The sequence below is a fragment of the Megalobrama amblycephala genome, linkage group LG6, assembly GCF_018812025.1.
Source record: "Megalobrama amblycephala isolate DHTTF-2021 linkage group LG6, ASM1881202v1, whole genome shotgun sequence".
In the NCBI taxonomy this organism is placed as follows: Eukaryota; Metazoa; Chordata; class Actinopteri; order Cypriniformes; family Xenocyprididae; genus Megalobrama; species Megalobrama amblycephala.
In genome coordinates this window covers 36,751,322-36,773,177 of record NC_063049.1, presented here as the reverse complement: position 1 = coordinate 36,773,177, position 21,856 = coordinate 36,751,322, and the positions used below count along the sequence as shown (strand labels likewise).

At 36.1% G+C, this 21,856-nt stretch overlaps 1 protein-coding gene across 1 annotated transcript in view; it reads left to right on the top strand.

Annotated features, from left to right (window-relative positions):
• The first annotated feature begins 1,526 nt into the window (after positions 1–1,526).
• col5a2a (collagen, type V, alpha 2a) overlaps positions 1,527–21,856 on the top strand; it is a 34,978-nt gene continuing 14,648 nt past the window's right edge. The window contains exons 1-13 of the mRNA XM_048194445.1: positions 1,527–1,772; positions 17,569–17,784; positions 17,907–17,923; positions 18,051–18,083; positions 18,179–18,211; positions 18,884–18,937; positions 19,046–19,132; positions 19,324–19,401; positions 20,408–20,452; positions 20,560–20,613; positions 21,351–21,404; positions 21,494–21,547; positions 21,639–21,692. Of these exons, the coding sequence (XP_048050402.1) occupies positions 1,676–1,772; positions 17,569–17,784; positions 17,907–17,923; positions 18,051–18,083; positions 18,179–18,211; positions 18,884–18,937; positions 19,046–19,132; positions 19,324–19,401; positions 20,408–20,452; positions 20,560–20,613; positions 21,351–21,404; positions 21,494–21,547; positions 21,639–21,692 (876 nt within the window). The 5' untranslated portion in view covers positions 1,527–1,675. The remainder of the gene's footprint in view (positions 1,773–17,568; positions 17,785–17,906; positions 17,924–18,050; positions 18,084–18,178; positions 18,212–18,883; positions 18,938–19,045; positions 19,133–19,323; positions 19,402–20,407; positions 20,453–20,559; positions 20,614–21,350; positions 21,405–21,493; positions 21,548–21,638; positions 21,693–21,856) is intronic.

Sequence of the window (21,856 nt, the reverse complement as noted above, 5' to 3'; positions counted from 1 at the left end):
ATGGATAGATAGATAGATAGATAGATAGATAGATAGATAGATAGATAGATAGATAGATAGATAGATAGATAGATAGATAGATAGATAGATAGATAGATAGATAGATAGATACTGTAGATAGAATGTAGACAGATGGATGGATGGAATGATAGAACAAAGACAGATGGATGGACATACAGACACATAGACAGATAGATGGAAGGATGGATGGATGGATGGATGGATGGATGGATGGATGGATGGATGGATGGATGGATGGATGGACGATAGAACAAAGATAGATAAACAGACAGACAGACAGACAAATAGAGGGAACTTGCTATCATGATGGTTGTAAGCTCTTTCAACTGTTTTGTTAACTTCCTTTAGAATTAGACCACCCTTTCCCAATCCCACACGCCCTCTCACTAAAACCCTGCCCTCCAAAGACATGTCAGTGACGTCAGCAAATCTGAACACGCAGGGAGAATTTTCTAACAGGCTAAAACGCACTGGCCGCTTACTTAACTCTGTTTCTATACAGAGCCTCGAGGTGTCAGCTACAGGTCACCTAAATCAGTGATATCTGTCAGGTAGTACAGATCATTTTCTTTCCTTCTTGAAATAGTACAGGAATAATTACTGTTCATAATCAGTTGTGAACAGTAAACATTCATTCATAATTTCTCACATTAATTATTGCTCCTCACATTTTGAGGAAATTTGATCAAACACCCCCTGATAACATTAAGTAAATTATACTATGTCTCATATTATAATTTATTTGATCATTCTCAAAGTATATAATTTTATTGAATTTGAAATCTAATTAAAAGAAAAAAGAGCAAAACCTGACACTATAAAGAGAAATAATGCATTCAGCCAAACCACATGCAAGATCTTGGTCATCTTTCACATAAATGTTTGTGCTCATGAAGTAATTCACATACCCATGTGTCCAGCATGTTAAATACACTTAATAAAATGTGGAACTGGACAAGTCTGTGGAACTGTAAAAGCTTCCAGACCAGCAAAGGGAATGTTTAGCTGATCCTATTGTCTAGTATTCAATACTGAGACAATGGGGACTGAGCAACAATGAATTAAAACGCCTTCAGAGCAGCAGAAAATGAGTTGCTTTTTTACCTTTCACTATTGTCTTCCCTTCTTGTTTTCCAACTAGGGGTTTAAATCTGTCATCTGCAACCCAAGACAAATGGGATATAAACTCTTTTCTTGTTCCCTTGTAAAAAGAGAGCCTATAAGCAACGGCAGTAAAGTCAGCTCAGTTAAGACTGTCATAAAGCCAGTTTAACCGTCCTTCTTAGCAACAGACCCTAACATTATCAGCAAAAACATATTCAAAAATTACTGTTACAATATACAATATTAGCAAAGAACAACCAATCTTTAAAGAATAGTCATGACTCATGAGGAACATACAGTGTAATTCTACAAAGCTAGAGTGGATGCTTATGAGAGAGCACTGACAAAAGGGGGAGGAAAATTAGGGTTGGCAGCATTCTTCTTACTTAAAGCTGTTAAAAAAGAGGCAGTGGAGAGTGGGGCTGGGTCTGATTGCTGCTCTGAGCAGGAAAAACCTCAGTCTGTCTTCATGGTGCAGCGATAACCTGGACTCTTTTTTTCCTTCCTCTTCCCTGTTACTTTGCACACAAGAACAGCTCATGTCTTTGATATGGGCATGATGATCTTTCAGCCTTATAGGACTGTCCTGTTTCTGGCTTTATCTGTGGCTTTTTTACAATTTGTGAAATGCCAAGAACAAAACGGTGGTAAGTTGCTGTTTATTCATGAAGCTAATTGTGCTGATGCTAAATCTGATGCTTTTGATTTTGTTGTAAAGACATGGGACTAGTCTTATTTTATTATTATTATTATTACCAGTAAGGTTTATTTAGATATATAAAACGTCTTTACTTGAATATAAAACTGCTAACTTGTTAACTGTCGAAAAATTGGACCTTAATTTTAAATGACGTTTGCTTTTGACCAGCAAGCATCTCTAGTTATTCCATAAGTTGGAGATTTGGTTGTACTTTGGTTGTGACCAGCAAGTTATGCCATGTGGTCACCATACTGTAACATGATTAATGGTGAGGAGTTTTGTGACATATGAGGATGGGCAAAGTGCACAGTTTATTCTTGACTCTTCAACATGCACCATTAGATTTGTTTTCTACTCACATCAATATCCTCCTCTCACATCTGCTGAATCGATTTCAGCTTTAGCACTGTGCTCACATGTCTCCACAGAAACACATCTTGCATCCTAATGCAGAGCAGATGTGTGAGGATATTATGAGTAAGGCTCTGACTCTGAACATGCAGGGGAAAAAAAGAAAGAAAAAAACACCAGTCGAGAAAACACCTGAGTGCTATTACCTCAGTCATGCCCCGGTTTAGAGCATTTCAAACATGTGACGTATATTTTTCCTTAAATGATGTCACCAGACACAACACTTCTGGGGAGGTTCTCTTGATCTTGAATGTTTAGCAGATTTTGATATATGCGTATCTGAACAACATGTTTTATGTGTGCCTCTTGGATTGAAAGCCTATTGTTAGGGTTTCACAGGCAGTGCGCCACCTTGTGGTAAATAATCATTACAAAATTAAATAATAATAATAATAGTTAATAATAGAGCGAAAATACACAATTATAATGGCATTATTTGTAAAAAGAGATTTTGTGCACTTTTGGGCTAAGAAGTAATAATGTTTTTAGGTGAAAATTTTGTATTTTTTGGTAGCATTACTCTAAAACTAGAATATTTGCCTTTTTGAATAGGCCCAATAAACAAGTTATAAATAGTCTCATAAGTATGTTAATCTCTATAGTACTTTGCAAATACAATTAATTAAGTTTTTCAAAAGAAAAAAACCTTAAAGGTTACACTTTATTTCGATGGTCCACTTTAGAAAGTCTATTAACTATAAGTGACTTTGCAACTACATGTCAACTAACTCTCATTAGAATATTAGTAGACTGTTAGGTTATAGGGTTTGGGTTAGTAAATAAGTTGACATGTAGTTGCAAAGTTACTTATAGTCAGTAGAATGTATGTTGGGGTGCATCAAAAGTGTTTGCAAATATAAAGCAGACAGTCTACTAATACTCTAATGAGAGTTAGTTGACATGTAGTTGCAAAGTTACTTATAGTTAGTAGAACATCTAAAGCGGAACATCGAAATAAAGTGTTACCAACTTAACTAAAGTCGCTTGAAGAAAATGTCTTGTTTGGTTTCAAGCTAGTTAAAGTGACTAACTGAAAGCAGCTGTTTCTTTCTAAATAGTTTGGTTACAATGGTAATATTTATGCAACGTAAAGAGAAGAAAATTACTCCAGAAAAACAAAACAACAAAAAAATAATTAAACGTGCTTTCAGGCAAATGTGGTTAGGTTGCATTATCTAATGCATAAAAGATGCAGTTTCTCTCATCCTGTCCTTTCACACAGGCATTTCAATGGCAGCACGCACCACATAAAGTCCAAGTGAAGTTGTTCTGTTCTTCGTCCGTTTCACGTGACCCATCCGAACCTCTTTTCATCTGAGCATTATTTCATGGAACAGTTTTAAATACCCCTAATCTTTTGGATAATGTGTAATTTTATGTAAATTTGGTTAAACAAATGCACACAAATTACTTCTCACAATAAAGTGAGAAACACTGTAATTTCCCTCAGATCCAAACAAAAGATCGTCTTTCTAGCATTATACTGTCGATTGGACTTTTTCATTATAAGGTTGTGTAGCCTTCTGTGCTATTCTACTTTTCTGTATTTTACATGAATGCACTTTTTTGTTTAAAAAACTGGTTTCAATTGTTATTGCCACATCAATTATATTACAACAAATAGGGTGTTTTCACTTTACAGCTGAATATCCAAATATGTGCATTCGACCAAGTCCACAGCTTATGTGCTGATGGAAAACATGTGCTGCATTTTTGAGCTATGACTTGATTACATGCCTCTTTGGTCCTGCAAGAGGGAGGGAAAGAGACAGCGAGAAAGAGAGAGAGTGAGAGAGAACCCTATTCTCCACATGACACCAATTTTTAACTCTATAACCTTTACTGTACAATCTGTAGCACTGGGGGTCTCTATGGAATAAACAATTCAGAGGATGTATTTTTAATGTTCAGCGCGCTCTTGAGACTGCTCCATGGGAACTACTTATAAAGTAAATTATGGCAGTCAGCAAATGCAAGCCTGGGGGATGACTTCCAGATGTTCAACTGGTTGCTTTGGCAGTATTTGTAAAATATTAAAACAAATGTTGCCTAAAACGTGGTTGTGGAGGAAGTCATAGTCGATGTAAAGAACACTGTGTCTTCGAACAGCAAAGGCTTGAGGACAATTGGGGTTAGAAAATGAGAGCAATTGATATTTTACCACTATATACTATAATAGCTCAGCAAAGTCTGTTGTATATTTTGTTTGTCACGTGCAAGCAAACCTTCAGCCTCATGTACAATAGATGTAGTGAAAAACCTTCAAATATCCTTTTGGCAGTCTTACAGGATCAGGAAGCAAGGAGAACGAGCATATGCCAAACATGACTGTGTAGAGAATGCAGAGGTTGGCAGTGGAGAAAATGACGAGAACTCCCCTTGAGACAGTTCATAAGCTTACACAGCTGTTCCAATTGGTCTGGATTTCATCTGGATTTGGCCTATTTAAGTTTTTAGTCCTATCTGTTTGTCTGTTATTGCTACATGGGTCTAAACCATGGATAATAAAAGAAGCTCAGATTAGCATATTTCATATACTGGTTATTTTGTGGATAGGCCGGGCTAAAGCACTAGTCACCCAGAAATGAAACTTGTGTCATCATTTACTCACGCTCCTCATCGTTCCAAACCTGTATGACTTTCGTAGTTAATGACTCATTTATGAAGTTTTTGTTGATAAGGTCTGACTCAAAAGCATAATTTATTTTCAAATTTGGCATCGCTACTTCTATCATTAACACTTAGGAGAACTAAAAAAAAAATGTAATTATTTAAATTTCATGTCTTTAAAATTTTTACAATACACCATTTTTTTTTCTCATTTTGGAGTTTTTAATTTTGGAGCTTGACATTCACATAATCACTTACACAAAACTATATATGGCCAGACTATTCTTCAAAAAGTCACCTTTTGTGTTTCATAGCAGAAAGAAAATCACAAGTTTGGAACAATGTAAGAATGCGTAAAATAATGATAATTAACATTTTTGGGTGAACTATTCCTTGAAGGACAGATACCATGCTCAATGGCACAAGTCATTTTTCTAACTGAACCATATCACATCCGCTGCCTCATTTTTACTAGCCCACCTGTCCAGGAAAAAAATTCTGCCGATGGCCTCCCAAAAGTGGAAAAAGTTACCCAAATTATCCACTGCTGTACTGCATCTGTAATACTAAAACAGTGAGTAATATTTAAAAAAAACTGATTCCTCGTCTGTTTAACTAACATACAGCCATACCATTCACAAGATTCTCACAATATGAGAAATTTACAGTATCATGATGGCATTGATACCAATGCTTAAAGTTGATACAGATACTTAAAGTGCATAAAGTCCTTTGTGGCTGCCCAGCTTGAAAATATATTATGACAAGATGAAATGACACAGGATTTGGATTCGGGCCATAAGATCATTCAACATAACTATTCCACATTACTTTTGACTTTTGCCAGTGAATAATAGAACACAGCCTTATAATTATATCTACAGTGTGCTGAAAATGAAACAGATGTCATTCAGGCTGGAACAGGGACTGAGAGCTAAGCAGAGGAGTTCGTTTTTAATTCAAATTGCGTTTGAATGCATACCGACATTTGTGGGCTATGAAAGAGGGCTATGAGAGTCCTTAACGTAACGTATACTCTTTTTGCGGAACTTGTAATTCTGTAAATTTCAAATGGAATTAAGTAAAATTTACTTAACTAAGTTACAGCATGTAAAATTAACAAAGAGAACAAGCACATTTAACTTGGCCAGTTAGAGGTTGCTAAGTCATTTCTACTTACTCATTGGAAGTTTACTTTGCAGTACTCTGTTTAAAGTATAACTCACTCTTTGTTTGAAACAATTTAATGAGGTACCCAATTTTGAGTAGACAATTAACTCCAGATGTCACAAAACAGCAAGTTACTAAACCTAACAACAAAAGCAATGATAAAACAGTGTAAATACAGCTAGAAAACAGTGAAAAATGCAACCTTAATTATTCATGCCCCAGTGCATGATGGGAACACCAATATCAGAATGTTGAGTAGGTTTTCCTTAATTTTATAACTTGATACTTACTCAAAAAATCATTGTTCCATTCCAAGTAAAATATGAATTCAAATTAAATGTAATCAATTAAATCATCAAGCTAGTAGTATTTAGTAGTAGTATTAAGTAGTATTTACTTCACCACAGAATCATTTGTATCAGTGTCCCGAGCCCACTCTAGAGAAAAATGAGAACTCTCAACATGAGAACACACTGTGCTTTTCAACAAGCAACTATCCTGCACTTCATAATCTCATAACTAGGCCATCTGAGTCAGCCCAGTTTGTATGGAAACATCTGCACAGTTTATTGAGTCATGGATACAATAAGATTAGATTCTAATAGCGTGTGAAAAAGACACTGTGATCCTGAGATGCCATGTGGCAGTTGCGCATATCAGTTTGTAAAAGACAGAGATCTATTAGAAAATCATATATTTAATCTTTATTTGTTTGAAATATCTATTGGTTACACACACACACACACACACACACACACAGACACACACAAAAATAGAGCTGCAGTTTTAAGTGGTTCACAAAATGAAAATCAAGGAATGACCAAATTAATGTTAATGAGTTTAATTCTTGTTCTGTTACTTGCCAAGCCATTTGTATATCCAGTGTACACTCAATTATTGTAAATATTAGGCCAATTATACCAATTACTTTCTCATACTGTTTAAATACTGTTCAATTTACACTGAACAGATGTTAAACATTGTTCATATATCCTTCAAATAAACTAGCCATAATCTTTCTGTATCCAATAAATCGATGTTGCCAAAACATTTCATATATCATATTAAGGAAGAAAATGTGATCCAGGAAAAGAACTTCAGTCTGGCAGGAGCTTAAAGTTCAAAAACACATTCACGAGAGAGACATTTTTCCACCTTGTAAGTTAGTTCATTTTTGTATCTTCACAGCAGGAAGTCGTTCACACTGGCATTTCCTCTGGAGAGAACGCTGAGTAATGTCTAGGTCTGAGCAATGATATCATTCCCATGCCATCCCATAATGGTTACAGCAAATCTACCTCTTCTTATTGTTTTACATTTACTCAGTCAATAAGGATGCTCTAATGAAGTATTTTTACTGTTAGTGCACTTAAAGACCCCATGCAATTGCTTGATGAGTGTAGTTTTGCGGGTAACAAGTGCAACTTATATACATGACCCCAATGAAAATTGCATTTTTTTGATTGCATAATTTCAATGCAACATCAAACTGTGCTCTAAAACCCTTACTTAATACATCTTAGTCCTTGATGAACTAATTTCAATATTTAACCTAAACTTTTGTTTGATTCGGCTTGATTAACACTTGCCAACTTAAATGGCTTTATATGTACATTTTTAATAATATATTATAATATATCTGAATAAATATCTTACAGTATTTTGTATCTCTAAACAGTCAGAAACAGACTGTATATATGATTTTTGTTTTTCCTAGAGTGTAATGGTACATGTAATAATGGTAATGTAATGGTATTTCTATATAGATACAGTAGACTGCTGGTCAAATGATTAGAAGTGTTGAAATTACTCTGCAGTTAATCACTTAGATCCAGAACAATATTCTCACAAAACATTGCAGTCAAACCAGCTGCTCATGACTAATCAGACATTTTCAAAAGCTCTAAGGAGAAGAACTATAACCATGGAATCATGAAAAGGACATAAAGCATTGACTCTCTTATCGATTTCTCATCCAAACCACAATGAGTCTATTGTTTCCTATTTTCTAATTTGAGTTTGGAAAGATTCACTTAGTCTAACTGTTTTCTTTTATTTATAAAACCAGATCAGAAAGAAATACGATTATAAAAGGTAAATAACACTTTATTTCGATGGTCCACTTTAGACATTCTACTAACTATAAGTGACTTTGCAACTACATGCCAACTAACTCTCATTAGAGTATTAGTCGGCTGTTTGCCTAATATCTGCTAACATTTTATTTTAAAGGTCCCCCATCTACTACCTCCATTCTACTAACCCAAACCCTAACCTTAAAGGGATAGTTCACCCAAAATTCAATTCTGAAAGTTGTTCCAAACCTGTATGAATTTTTTTTCTTCTGCTGAACACAGAAGAAGATATTTTGAAGAATGTCGGTAACTAAACAGTTCATGGTCCCCATTGACTTCCAAAGTATGAAAAAAAAACAAAAAAAACATGGAAGTCAATGGGGTCCATCAAGTGTTTGGTTATTGACATTCTTCAAAATATCTTCTTTTGTGGTAAACAGAAGAAAGAAATTCATACAGGTTTGGAACAACTTGAGGGTGAGTAAATGATGACAAAATTTTCATTTTTGGGTGAACTATCCAAAAGTATCCAAAGTATACTTCACTTTTTACGCATACGCGAGGGTCAGCGAACAGTGTGCATGATGTGAATTTTGTCATCAGAATAGTACGCGCATACTGAATGCGCACTGCCAAATTTTTGTAATCACTCGTACTTTGTACTCACAGGTCGCACATGTGTATTTACTTTTTTTTGCAATAATTACTTTATCCACAAGGTGGCAACCATGCCCTGGGGGAGTCAATTCACAAGGTAGTCGAAGAAAAACTGCATAAACAGAACAGGCCAGAACACATGCAAGCTACAGCAACAATGGAGGCCTACATAGACGAAAGATTGAGCAAAGAGATTATTTGTACATCTCTAGCAGGAAAGAATACAAAGATGTTTATATGGGTTGTAACTCATAGAGGTATTGCAATTTGTCGCAATGAGCATGCGTTGAACGCCTGTGTACACGTACAAGTCAAGTGAAGTATACTTTGCAAGTCTGTGTGTTCGACTGTGCACGTACACTAGACTATGCATAAAAAAAAGAAGTATACTTTCTGCTTAAAGGGATAGTTCACCCAAAAATGAAAATTTGATGTTTATCTGCTTACCCCCAGCGCATCCAAGATGTAGGTGACTTTGTTTCTTCACTAGAACACAAATGATGATTTTTAACTCCAACCGTTGCCGTCTGTCAGTCAAATAATGCTAGTGGATGGGAACTTCTACTATAAGAGTAAATAAAACTTGCATAGACAAGTCCAAATTAAACCCTGCGGCTTGTGATGACACATTGATGTCCTAAGACACGAAACGATCGGTTTGTGCGAGAAACCGAACAGTATATATATCATTTTTTACCTCTAATACACCACTATGTCCACCTGCATTCAGCATTCGCTTAGTGAGGTCTGATCGCGCTCTGACAGCGGCAGTGATGTCTCACGCATACACTTCAATGAGAGCGAGACATCACTGCTGCTGTCAGAGCGCGATCAGACCTTACTAACGAGTGCTGCACGCGGTTGGACATAGTGGTGTATTAGAGTTAAAAAATGATATAAATACTGTTCGGTTTCTCACACAAACCGATCGTTTCGTGTCTTAGGACATCAATGTGTCGTCACGAGCCGCAGGGTTTAATTTGGACTTGTCTATGCAAGTTTTATTTACTCTTATAGTAGAAGTTCCCATCCACTAGCATTATTTGACTGACAGATGGCAACGGTTGGAGTTAAAAATCATCATTTGTGTTCTACTGAAGAAACAAAGTCACCTACATCTTGGATGCGCTGGGGGTAAGCAGATAAACATCAAATTTTCATTTTTGGGTGAACTATCCCTTTAAGTCAGTCTACTACCATCTACTAATACTCTAATGTGTTAGTTGACATGTATTTGTAAAGTTACTTATAGTTAGTAGAATGTCTAAAGTGGACCATTGAAATAATGTGTTTCCAAATCAAGTTTTTTATAATAAAGTATGCTATAGAAAACCAATCAGTACTTTGTGTTTGTTTGTTTTTTTTAATATTATACATGCTGGACGAGTTTGCGGTTTGCAATACATTATTAAGTACATATTAAAGCTCCGTACACAACCAGCCAGTATCACAGTCTATACAATTTATGGCCTTTGCAAGAACTGACCTTTAAGCTGACCCTTTGACCATCCTAAATGTCATGCTTTAAAAAGATATAAGCCGCTATAAACTTCAAAGGTTTTCTCAGAGCAAGTGGGATGCCTTCCAGTGGAGGAGTCTGCAGTCTCACATTTATAAGAGTAAGATCATGTCCATTACAGCTGATTTCAAATATCTATAACAGACAGAGATACTATTGCAATATGCATTTCAAGTTTACAGTTGCTTCTAATGACAAAGGTTGAAGATGATGATTGAGGTCCTTAAGTTAATACAAGATAGAAAAAAAGAAAAAGGCAAGAGGATGATCTGAAATGGAAGTACCACAGTGTGGGGTCACATGAAATAAATGTTTAGATAAATCCTCTCCGCTGATGCCTAAAGGTTCTCCATCCAAAAGAGTGTAATGTAAGCTAGAATCATGACAGACCAGCTGTGGAAGCTCTGCAAGCTCTCACAACATCCAAACAAAGCAAAGAGGAGGAAACACTCTACAAAGAGAAACATAAGGGAGGGATGTTTCCAGTCCCTGGAAAGAATGAGTAGGGTTGTTCCTCACAGGATGCCCAGAGATTTCCAAATAATAATAATAATAATAAAATAAAATTTAATCCACAGCCTGGAAAAACATTGATGTATATTTTTTTCTTAATAATGATGAATCATTAACATTTTAATTTTAAGTTACTTTTTAACTGCCCAGATGTTTCACTCATGATGCATGAAAAGAGGTCAGGAAAGCAATGAGTAGGCCTATGTCTGGTCATGAGATTTTGTTGATCTCGGCCAAGAATGTGACTAGTATTGACCTGCATAAATTAAATATCTTGCCTGACGCTCACACAGAGAAACATTTACCCTTCAACATCTAAACATATATTGAGTTTGTATAAAAAGTGAAGGAGCTGAAATTGTGTTATTATTAAAAAGCAAATTAAAGGGTCAGTTCACCCAAAAATGAAAATTCTGTCATTAATTATTCACCCTGTCGTTCCACACCCTCAAGACCTTCGTTCATCTTCGGAACACAAATTAAGATATTTTTGATGAAATCCGATGGCTCAGTGAGGCCTGCATTGACAGCAAGATAATTAACACTTTCAGATGCCCAGAAAGCTACTAAAGACGTATTTGAAACAGTTCATGTGACTACAGTGGTCCAACCTTAATATTATGAAGCGACGAGAATACTTTTAGTGTGCCAAAAAAACAAAAAACAAAAAAACGACTTTATTCAACAATATCTAGTGATGGGCGATTTCAAAACACTGCTTCATGAAGCTTCGAAGCTTTACATATTTTGTTTCGAATCAATGGTTCAGAGTGTGTATCAAACTGCCATGAAGCAGTGTTTTGAAATCGCTCATCACTAGATATTGTTGAATAAAGTAGTTATTTTGTTTTTTTGGCACACTAAAAGTATTTTCATTGCTTCATAACATTAAGGTCGAACCACTGTTTTAAATACATCTACACAGTAAAATCCCCAGAGTTAAATCAACTCTGCTCAGAGTACATATGGTCCCTCTCTAAATAGTGTTAAAGTAACACTTAAGCAGAGTTAAAGTTATTAAGATAATTAAGCAATTAATAAGGCTGTGACTGAAGTCAGTTGTAGTTCTTGTGTTTCTCTTTTCTTCAGTGATTCTGCTTGTTAACAGCAGGTGTTCATCACTAATGCACAATCATCACTTAATTAATTGCTTAATTATCTCATTAACTTTAACTCTGCTTTAGTGTTATTTTAACACTATGTAGAGAGGGACCATATGTACTCTGAGCATAGTTGATTTAACTCTGGAGATTTTGCTGCGTAGCTTTCTGGACATTGAAAGTGTTAATTATCTTGCTATCAATGCAGGCCTCACTAAGCCATCGGATTTTATAAAAAATATCTTAATTTGTGTTCTGAAGATGAGTGAAGGTCTTACGGTTGTGGAACGACATGAGGGATTTGTAATTAATGACATAAATTTTGTTTTTGGGTGAACTAACCCTTCAAGGAATAAATGAATCAATCAATCAAATCCAAAAAATGCTAAATAACAAAATATGCCATGAACAGTTTTTGCCATTTCATCAATTTCTTTGCAGCAAAAATTTGTATCTACCTCAGCTCTGTTTCTAGCCAAGAGTATTATGACACCATAAATTTCATGATATCTCAGACATGTGGTGAAAGCTGTGTAATAAATAAATAAATAAATAAAGCCTGGGAGACATTATTAATAGCTTTCAGCATTACAATTGTAGATCATTTCAAAGAATAGGTTGCGTTTGAAATAGTGTGTTAATTAAGCCTAATCAAGCATAAAAGTTTAGATTAAATAAGTTAAATATTGAAGTTAGTTCATCAAGGACTGGTGGTAAGAGATTTGGAGCACAGTGTGATGTGGCAATAAAATTATGCAGTGCAAAAAAAAAAAATCTGGGCCAAGTTTCTCACCGCACATCATCGAAAGCACAAAAAAGAAAAAAAGGTGAAAAAAAGACATGTCCAAACCAGAGGAAACCATGTTTCCTTTTGCAAACAAGGTTGTTCTCCCTAGACTGAAATCAGTGTGACTCTTCATTTGAAGATCCTCATTTGTATCTCAGTAAAGGGTAGCCACAAGGACACAGAGTCAAGGCTTGAATAATCATAGGTTTCACAGTCACTCTGAGGTCTATATGTCTGGAGTGACAGTCTGAATTACAATGTAGACAAATCACCAACATCCCATTTTCACACAGATTCTTCTTCAAAAAGAGGGAGTTGTGTGTGAACTGTGGGGAACTCTATCAGCTAATTACAAGAGAGGTCAGAGGTCTGTGAGACACACAATTTATTTGTGTCGTTGACGTTTAAAAAGCAGGCCTGGAGATCTTTTAAAGTTTCCCTGGAGTTTGAATGCAACTTATCTGGTTTAAACAGTTAAACAGATGCTTCCTTTATGGGGAAAAAAAAGCATTTTCCTGGATTGTGTGATTACCGTACATCATCATTCATCAATAAAGTTATTACAGTCATCATATAATCAAGTTATAATTTAACATTGTTCGGTGTTCAGATGCAACTCTTATTTATTGAATTATAGACTACTCTCACACGCATAATCTCATATACTTGGAGTTGGAAAGACAGACTCAGATGAGTCACTGTTTCCATAAGGTCATTTTCTAACCCATACAGCCTTGTTCCAACAACAAAGTCCCTGAATACAGCAAGTTATGAGTATTTCCACATAAACCAAAGGAAAATACATGTGATTTATATTAGTTAAACTCCCACAATGCAGTATCTTGGTGGAGATGTAAATTGTAAAGAAACTATCCATTGTTTTCCTAGACCGTTCATACGGAAGCCTGAGCATTTGGGAGGGAACCACAGACTTTAGCTGACATGGAGTAATGCTGAGCATGTTCAGTGTGGTCAGGTCAGTCCAGACTGGAAGACTGGTGGAAAATGTACGTCAGAAGTCCACAAAGGACCATGCTTTTGCTATCATCATCACTAGGGGATTTTAAGCGTTGCTGTAGAAAGCGCAGAGTCTGCAATGAATTAGCTAACTGAGAGAAAGAGTGAGCTTTCTCTTCACCTTTAATGGTAAGGTTTTCAGGGGTGGCTTGAGAACGAAAGTTCCCCTCCCATAAATTTGTAATGACTCAAACACCTTTTCTATGAAACATTCAGGGGAATAGTAAGTTCCAGCTGTATTGTCTAAAATTCCTACCACCGAACCATTTGATTATCCTAGATGAGTGTTGTAGTTACATTTGTTTTTATTGAATTACTTTGAATGCCATGGGCTGTGACAGTGGTGCTTTTTATGTTTTTTATGTGCAATACAGCTTGAATATGTTACTGTAATTATTCACGCCAACAGCACAAATGTGGCTATAACATTGTCGTTATGCAACAAATCTATAAACAAGATCTACCTCAAATCTGCAAAAGTCACATAACCCTAACCCTAACCCAATCTGGAAATAGTGAAATATACAAAAATCAGCCTAAACATCAGTCTAAAGTTATTATAGTTAACTAATGTTAACTAATGTTAGGTTGTTGAATGCTTGAATCTGATTGGTTGATGAACGTTCTAAGGAGTGCAATTATTTTCAGGGAAATGCATAGCTAAAGTAGTTCCAGCAAAGACTTTAGATATACAAAGATGTATGGATGGCGGAATAAAAGAGCTAATCACCAGTTAGTAAAGTCATTGCATCACTGCAGTTGCTGTTTCTAAAGCTTGGTTGCTATAGAAAAAGTCAGTGTTTTGAGACGCATACTTAGGACTGCGCATGTGTACTGGGTGGTCCAGCCTGAAAAATGCAGTTTTTTGTCATGATTTGAGCATTTAGAAACAAAATTTCATCAGATTTCATTGGTAATTTCAAATATGAAATTTAATTGTATGCTTGGTGAACAGCTTTGAAGAATTTGATGTTCCACATTCAATGAGATGCGTTTGCATGATTTAAACAGCTGCCCGACAGGCATTTTAGAGTGAATATGGAACGCCAGAGCGCTCAAAAACAAGTGAATTTTAACATAAACACTGTGTCAACTATGCATTGTTTGCACGTTGTTTACTCGACATTTACGTGTTTACGTGTCATCGACACGTAAATGACGCACAAACAACACATTGAAAACGTGTAAACAATGCGTAGTTGCCCCGTTGTTTACGTGTTAAAATTCACGTTTTTGAGCTTTGCCGTTCCATAAGTTAAAGGTGCTCTAAGTGATACTGGGTGGAGTAACTTCCTGTTGACGTTCGAAGTGTTGTCAAACAAAACAGAGGCTAGCTAGACCCTCCCTCCTCCTCCCCCTCCCCCTCCCCTCCGTGCTTCCTGAAACAGTCATGAACGCGCATTTAAAATCATTCTTGTCGGTTATTGGCTGGAGCATGTTTATTATGTTTAGTGGTCCAGGCTGCACCAGTTTGTTTTTATTGCCGTTTTTGGAGCTTGTGGCGACTACAGAGGCCGTGTTTTTTTTACAGTGTGTTCAGGGGACAGGCAGCTAGCGGATAGTGAGGAGATGTTTGCTGTATGTGACAAAAAAATGTTTTGGCCTAAAAACGCGTGACTTCACTTAGAGCACCTTTAAATGACTTGCTTGATGCAGACTTTGGTTCCAGGCAGGACTTGACCGCATTACATGTCCATATCATTTCGCCAAATGATTTAAGTTATTTCAAAGATCCTTACAGCCTACAACAGCAAAAGTACCAAAACCCACAATGACACCGAACAAGCAAATAAATATAATAAACAATAGGATAAAAACCACAAATTATTTGCATATTTTTTCCACAAAATTACATTTTATTATGTACAAAAAACACATCCCTTAGCATATGTTGGTTAGGTATGTTTTGAAGCATGGAAGCTGGTCCTTAGCTGGTCATGAGCTGGTTTAAACTGGTCAAGTGCTGGTCCTAAGCAACTAGCTCCAGTTTAGGACCAGCATAAACCAGCTCAAACCAGCTTCCATGCTTCAAAACATACTTAACCAACATATGCTGGTTTTTTTTCAACAAAGAATGTTCTCTTTCTCCCGCTCTCTCTCCAACTCTAATGCACACACATACAGTACAGTACGGACACAATCACACAGTGCTGCTCTGACAATTTTAGCAGTAAAATAGTGTAGTAACTTAAGAACTACATGATATTTCTCACTAATAATGTAATAACAGCACTGTTCTTGAAGCAGATAAACTTACAGTTTCGCTATTAGTAGAAACGCTGCTGCTAAACACTTCTCTCTCTCTCTCTCTAATAACTGCATTAATAACAGCATTAGTCTGCTATCAATGGCTCAAGCCTCCACAAATTGATGAGATGGAAAATTGGAAATTAGTCCTACACATAAGAGCATTTTAAGGACAAAAACCTGACAAATGTCTTGAAATACATCTGAGCAATGTCTTGAGGTGTGTTAACCATAGTATGAGCGGAATAATTCACTCAGGTCCATTAAATTATCAGAAAAAAATGTAGGCTAAGGCTACACTCAAAGTGTAACGGCCACTCTGATTCGCATTACCACCTCAGGTGTGCATTAATTTCTAATAATTCAATGGCCCATCATCAATTATTCATTACTATATAAATGGGTATATTTGCTGGTGTGTTCTCTGAGGTTGTCAGCAGCCATGTGTTCAGGATAAGATCTCTGTTTCCTTTGGCATCCTTCCCTGACACATTCATTCCCTCAGGTCAAAAAGATATTTCCAATCAACTCCGTCCTAATGCATCCGTTTAATTCATTTATGCTATTTTTATTCATTAGCTTGTGCACGCACTTTTGACATGCTCAAGTTCAGAATTTAATGATTGAATCTTCCCTTCAGCTATGAGGTGTAGTCACATTTGATCTGCATCCCAGAGTCAATACGTGATGAACATTCTTTATGAGTATAGCGCTAAACATTTTTTTACATCTTTTCCTACTTTGTTGCTACTACAGAATGTAGGTTTTGGGTGATTTCCTTGTCTGTATAGATTAGAGTATTACAGTATATTGTGATACATTCATAGTCCTTACTTACTATTTTAACCTAGTTTCTCACATAGTGGGGTACAAAAACATCCTTTTCAGACTGAAGTTTTCAGGTGAGCAGAAATACCAAAAGGTTTCATTAAAGGCAGCTGGATGAAGCTCAAGGGTGCCACCTGGTGTTTTGGTTTTACAGCAGCAAACTGCATTCCTAAATTTGAACAAAAATTTGCCACAGCTGTTCAGCAAAATTCTTGTTCATAATTGCTTGATGATGTATTAGGAAATTGTTTATTATAAATATTTTAACTTTATTTCAATGATGGAGCGAATAGCACATTGCAGTAGAGGTCTGCTGGAAACAGTATATATGAATCAGACTTCCTGGAGAGCATTAGCTCATGCCTTCCAACAAGAGCCTTTCCAAAAGACAAGGGATCACCTTTTCCAGTAATTCTCAGCCACTTTCTCAGGGTATAACACTGCTTTTTACACTTCTGTCTAGTCTTCTGGACTAGTTGCATGGCAAGACACACAATTACCAGGTGATTCCATGAGTGCCTTTTCCATTTTGAAAAGTGTAATTTTTAATAAAAAATGAAAAATATGAAGCATAAATACAAAATTCAGGCTTTTAATTGCGAATATTTGAATTTGGAAAAATATGGCTGGAAAAAGACTGAATGACTCATGGGAAAAAAGAGGGGGGAATATTTTAAAAGAAAGTTATTGTATTTTGTTGATGTGTTTCAATTAAAGACCTATCATATAAGCTCCTTATATCATTAATAAACACACAGTGTACAAATATATAGTATTATTTATATAGTATTTACCTTTTTTGCTTGTAGAGGATGAATTGAGCTGTGCAGAAAACGGACAGGTGTACACAAACAGAGACATCTGGAAACCTGAACCATGCAGGATCTGTGTTTGTGACAGCGGGACCATCTTGTGCGATGAGGTGCAATGTGATGAAGTGTCTAACTGTGCAAAGGTAATAATCCCAGAAGGAGAGTGCTGTCCTGTTTGTGACACATCAGATAGCAGTGGCAATGGCAGACCAGGTAAGGATGAGCATCACAAAAAACTTCAAAAAAAAGTAATAAAAAAAAAAAAACTGTATTGTTTTGAAATGTAAGAACAGATAAACAGCAACTATTTTTGTCTCTTTCTTTTTACTCGTCAGCGGATAGAATTGCCAAGGTAAGCTATATGGTTACACTCAGCACTACCAATATTCAGTTATTTATTTAAGTAAATAAATAAAAAATAATAATGCATCGGTCCAGTGACTTCCTGTGACTATGAGATTTACTATTCTTGATTTCAGGGTCAGAAAGGGGAACCTGGAGATGTCCCACATGTATGTTTGAATAAAAAATTACCTTACATTTGAAGATGAGGATGGATATATTTGTAAAGTCTGTAAATAATAAAAAAATTCCATCTTGATTTCAGGTTACTGGAATAAGAGGTCGTCCTGGACCAATGGTGAGCTTTCTCTCATTGACTTTTGTCCTGATCACTATAAATCAATAAATAGATAAATCAAATGGATCCAATTATACAATTAAACATACAGTAAAATAAACCAGTGCTTTAATGCTGTACTCAAATACAGTGCTGATATACAGTATCTAGTAGTTTACTTGCTATATATTTTCTGATGTCTGGACACTAGATGGGGACAGAGCACAGCTCTGTGTATTTCCATAAGTCTTTACTTTAATGTATTTTCAAGTAATCATCCTAATAAAAAACGTTGCAACATTGGTGCAACATGTTCCTGGATCAACATTCCAATCAACCAATCAGATCTGAGAAACAAGTGAACGGTTTATGTCAAGTTTAGGTTTACAACCAGGGTTAGGTGCTTCTACATCAGTGTTATACACCTATCGTTTCCATCTGATTTTAGGGATAACTTATGGGTAGAATTAGGTTTAGGGGTAGGGATATGGTAAGTATTAAATTTTCAGACAGGAATGTTGTTCCAGGAAAACAAAATATGTTCAAAATCAGGACATGCATTCATACAGTCAACACATCTGTAAGACTATGACAACAACTTACACAAACTAATGCAATAGTGTTAATTCTATAAAGGCTGTTTTTATTTACCTTAATTATGTTTTTTTTTTTTTTTTTTTTATTATTATATAGGGGCCTCCAGGAGCACCAGGGTATAGAGGAGACGGCGGTCCGAAAGGTCGACCTGTAAGAAACTGCAAATCAGTTTCGAAATGTGATTAAAGATGTGAAATGTTGTGTAATATCATTGTAATTTTAAGTTTTATTTTAGCCTGATTTTAATGTCTCTTGTAGGGTCTCAGAGGTCCCCCAGGATATGATGGAGAGCCCGGTATTCCAGGACAGCCAGGAGAGCCAGGGCCCCCAGGACATACCCCAGGAGTGAGTATTACCAAACTGATTTGATGTGAAGTTAAAGGCCAGTTGAAAGTAGGACTAAGACAAAATATAAAGAACGGAGGATCAAATACAATAAACAACACAATTAAAAAATGAATAATAAAAAAGCAACATCTAACAAACTACAGCAGTTACATTATAAATAAACTCTCTTTTCCTCCTCTTTTACTTAGGGTGAGTTGTCTTCACATATGGCCGGGGGATTTGCTGACAAAACAGGAGCTCAGCATGCTATGATGCCTGGAGTTCGGGTAAGTGGAGATTCTCTAATTAAAACAAAACAACAAAAAAGAACTAAGAACTCTAATATATGGAAGGCCGTTTCTGCCACTGAATAAAAAAATAAAAACAGTAGGCTAATTGCAACTGTTTATCTCAGAATTCTGACTTTTTTTCCTCACAATTCTGAGATCTAAACTCGCAAAGTCAGAATGATTTGTCAGAATTGTGAGATATAAACACAATTGCGAGGAAAAAAGTCAGAATTCTGATATAAAAAGTCGCAATTACTGTTTGTATTATTTTTTTTTTTTTGCACAGTCGAACGCACAGCCTTAGAAAGTATACTTCATTTGACTCGTACGCATACGCAGGCATTCGACGCATGCGCAGATTTGAGCAATCTCTCGCCACGACTTACAACCCATGTAAATATCTTAATATCGTCTATGTAGGCCTCCATTGTCGCTGTAGCATTGTCAAGTCTGTTTATGCTGGTTTTCTTTGATTACCTTGTGAAGCGACGCCCCCAGTTGCCACCTTGTGGATAAATTAATTACTGCAAAAAAAAAAACAAAAAAAAAAAAAAAAAATTAATGCGCATGTGCGAAAAAAATCCTTCTGACCTTATTGCATATATGCATTTATAAGGATTTCCCTTTCAGACACACAATTAATGGGAGGAGAGAATGAATCATGCAAGGTGATTTGCTAAGGTTTGCGCTAGTCAATTTACTGGTATTTACTGGTATTATTATTTTATTCCATAAAAAGTAACTAACACAATTTGTTACTATTTAGGGAGTAACCCAATATAGTAATGCATTACTTTTAAAAGTAACTTTCCCCAAACTGTATAAAAAAATGAGAAACAGTACAAGAATTGTATCATATTTCGACTTAAAAAGAGTAAGCTAGAGTACAGAATGAGACCCTTGAGACATTTGATTTAGGTGCTGTGTTGTGCCACACTGCCCAAAAAGAGCTGTTTCTGAAGCAGCCTGTGATTGTTCCATTAACAAAGCTATTTTTCAATAGGGGGAGGCTGGAACAAGGGGACCACCTGGGCCAAATGGGGCACCAGTAAGTATTTACTTGATAAGAAATATTTTCTCTTACACATTTCTGGCTGGTAAAAAGAATATTACTTCCAGCAGTAGCATATTTTAAGTTTATACTATTTCCTTTAGGGGGTGGCAGGACCACAAGGACCTCCTGGTGATGTTGGAGATCCAGGGCCAATGGTGAGGGAACATGATTAATTGTGTACTGTCTCTGAAGACTTCATAATTTACTGGGGAAGTCTGTCCCACACTCTTTATTTCAGTGCAAACATCAGCCAGGATAAACTCAAAAACTGCTGGTTGTTTGCATACTGGAGTCAATTTTCATGGCTCATTTATTAAAGGGAACCACAACTTTGGCTATTCACTTTCTCAAAGAAAAGAAATTGTTTTAGTGGTTTTATACATATACTTAACATTCTTTTCGCACCATTCAGTGCAATGATTCATCTGGTTATCAGTTAGAAACTTGAAACTGTAATCTTTAGGAAAACATATACTTAAATCACAAAACCAATGAGGATATTTTGCAAATGATTTGAAATGCGAAATATCAACATAAGCTTGCACATTATGATGCACAGAAGACAGCAGGAACTATACTTTGCAGACTATTGTTATATAAAGTGACTTACTTGATAGTTTTGTATGATTTAAGAAGTAAATATACAACAATACTGTGAAAACCAGTTTGTGAGCATGAGATCATGAGAATGACTGATCTAACTGAATTACCTCCATCAGTGCTGCAGTTCCAGCCTTTATAAATCCCAAAATTACATTACTCAAGCCTCTTTACAAAAATGGTTCTGGTGGTAATACATTGTTTTGTTACTAAAAGAGCACTCCATCTGTACAATGCATCATTGTTTTTATGTTTTAATCATCTTTTGGTAATTACTTTCTGCATTGTACAGGGTGGCACTGGCCAGAGAGGACCAGAGGGTCCTGCAGGGAAGCCCGGTGAAGATGTGAGTACTCTACGCTGTCATCATGGGCATCCTCACAACAATGTGGGAAAAATAAGTAGGATCTGAAATGGGATTTTCTGTTGTCACAGGGAGAACCAGGGACTTCAGGAAGTGCAGGAGAAATGGGATTTCCTGGATCTGCGGTAATATTTGACATTGTTCATTAGCAGCTTTTATCATTGGATGGTGGTTGCATTTATATGTATTGTATGTTTAAATAACGTTTGTGCTCAGGGAGCAAGAGGATTTCCAGGGACGCCGGGGCCTCCAGGCTTAAAGGGCCATAGAGTGAGTAAATTCTTAATCTCTAGGCCTCATTTAAGATTTATAAGTCTGACGTGCGTACAGTGGGGTCCAAAATTCGGACTTTATATTGAAATGAACCTTTGTGGTTTTGAAAAAGACAAAACAAAGAAAATAATATATTTATGAATTTACAGGTCACTATTAAG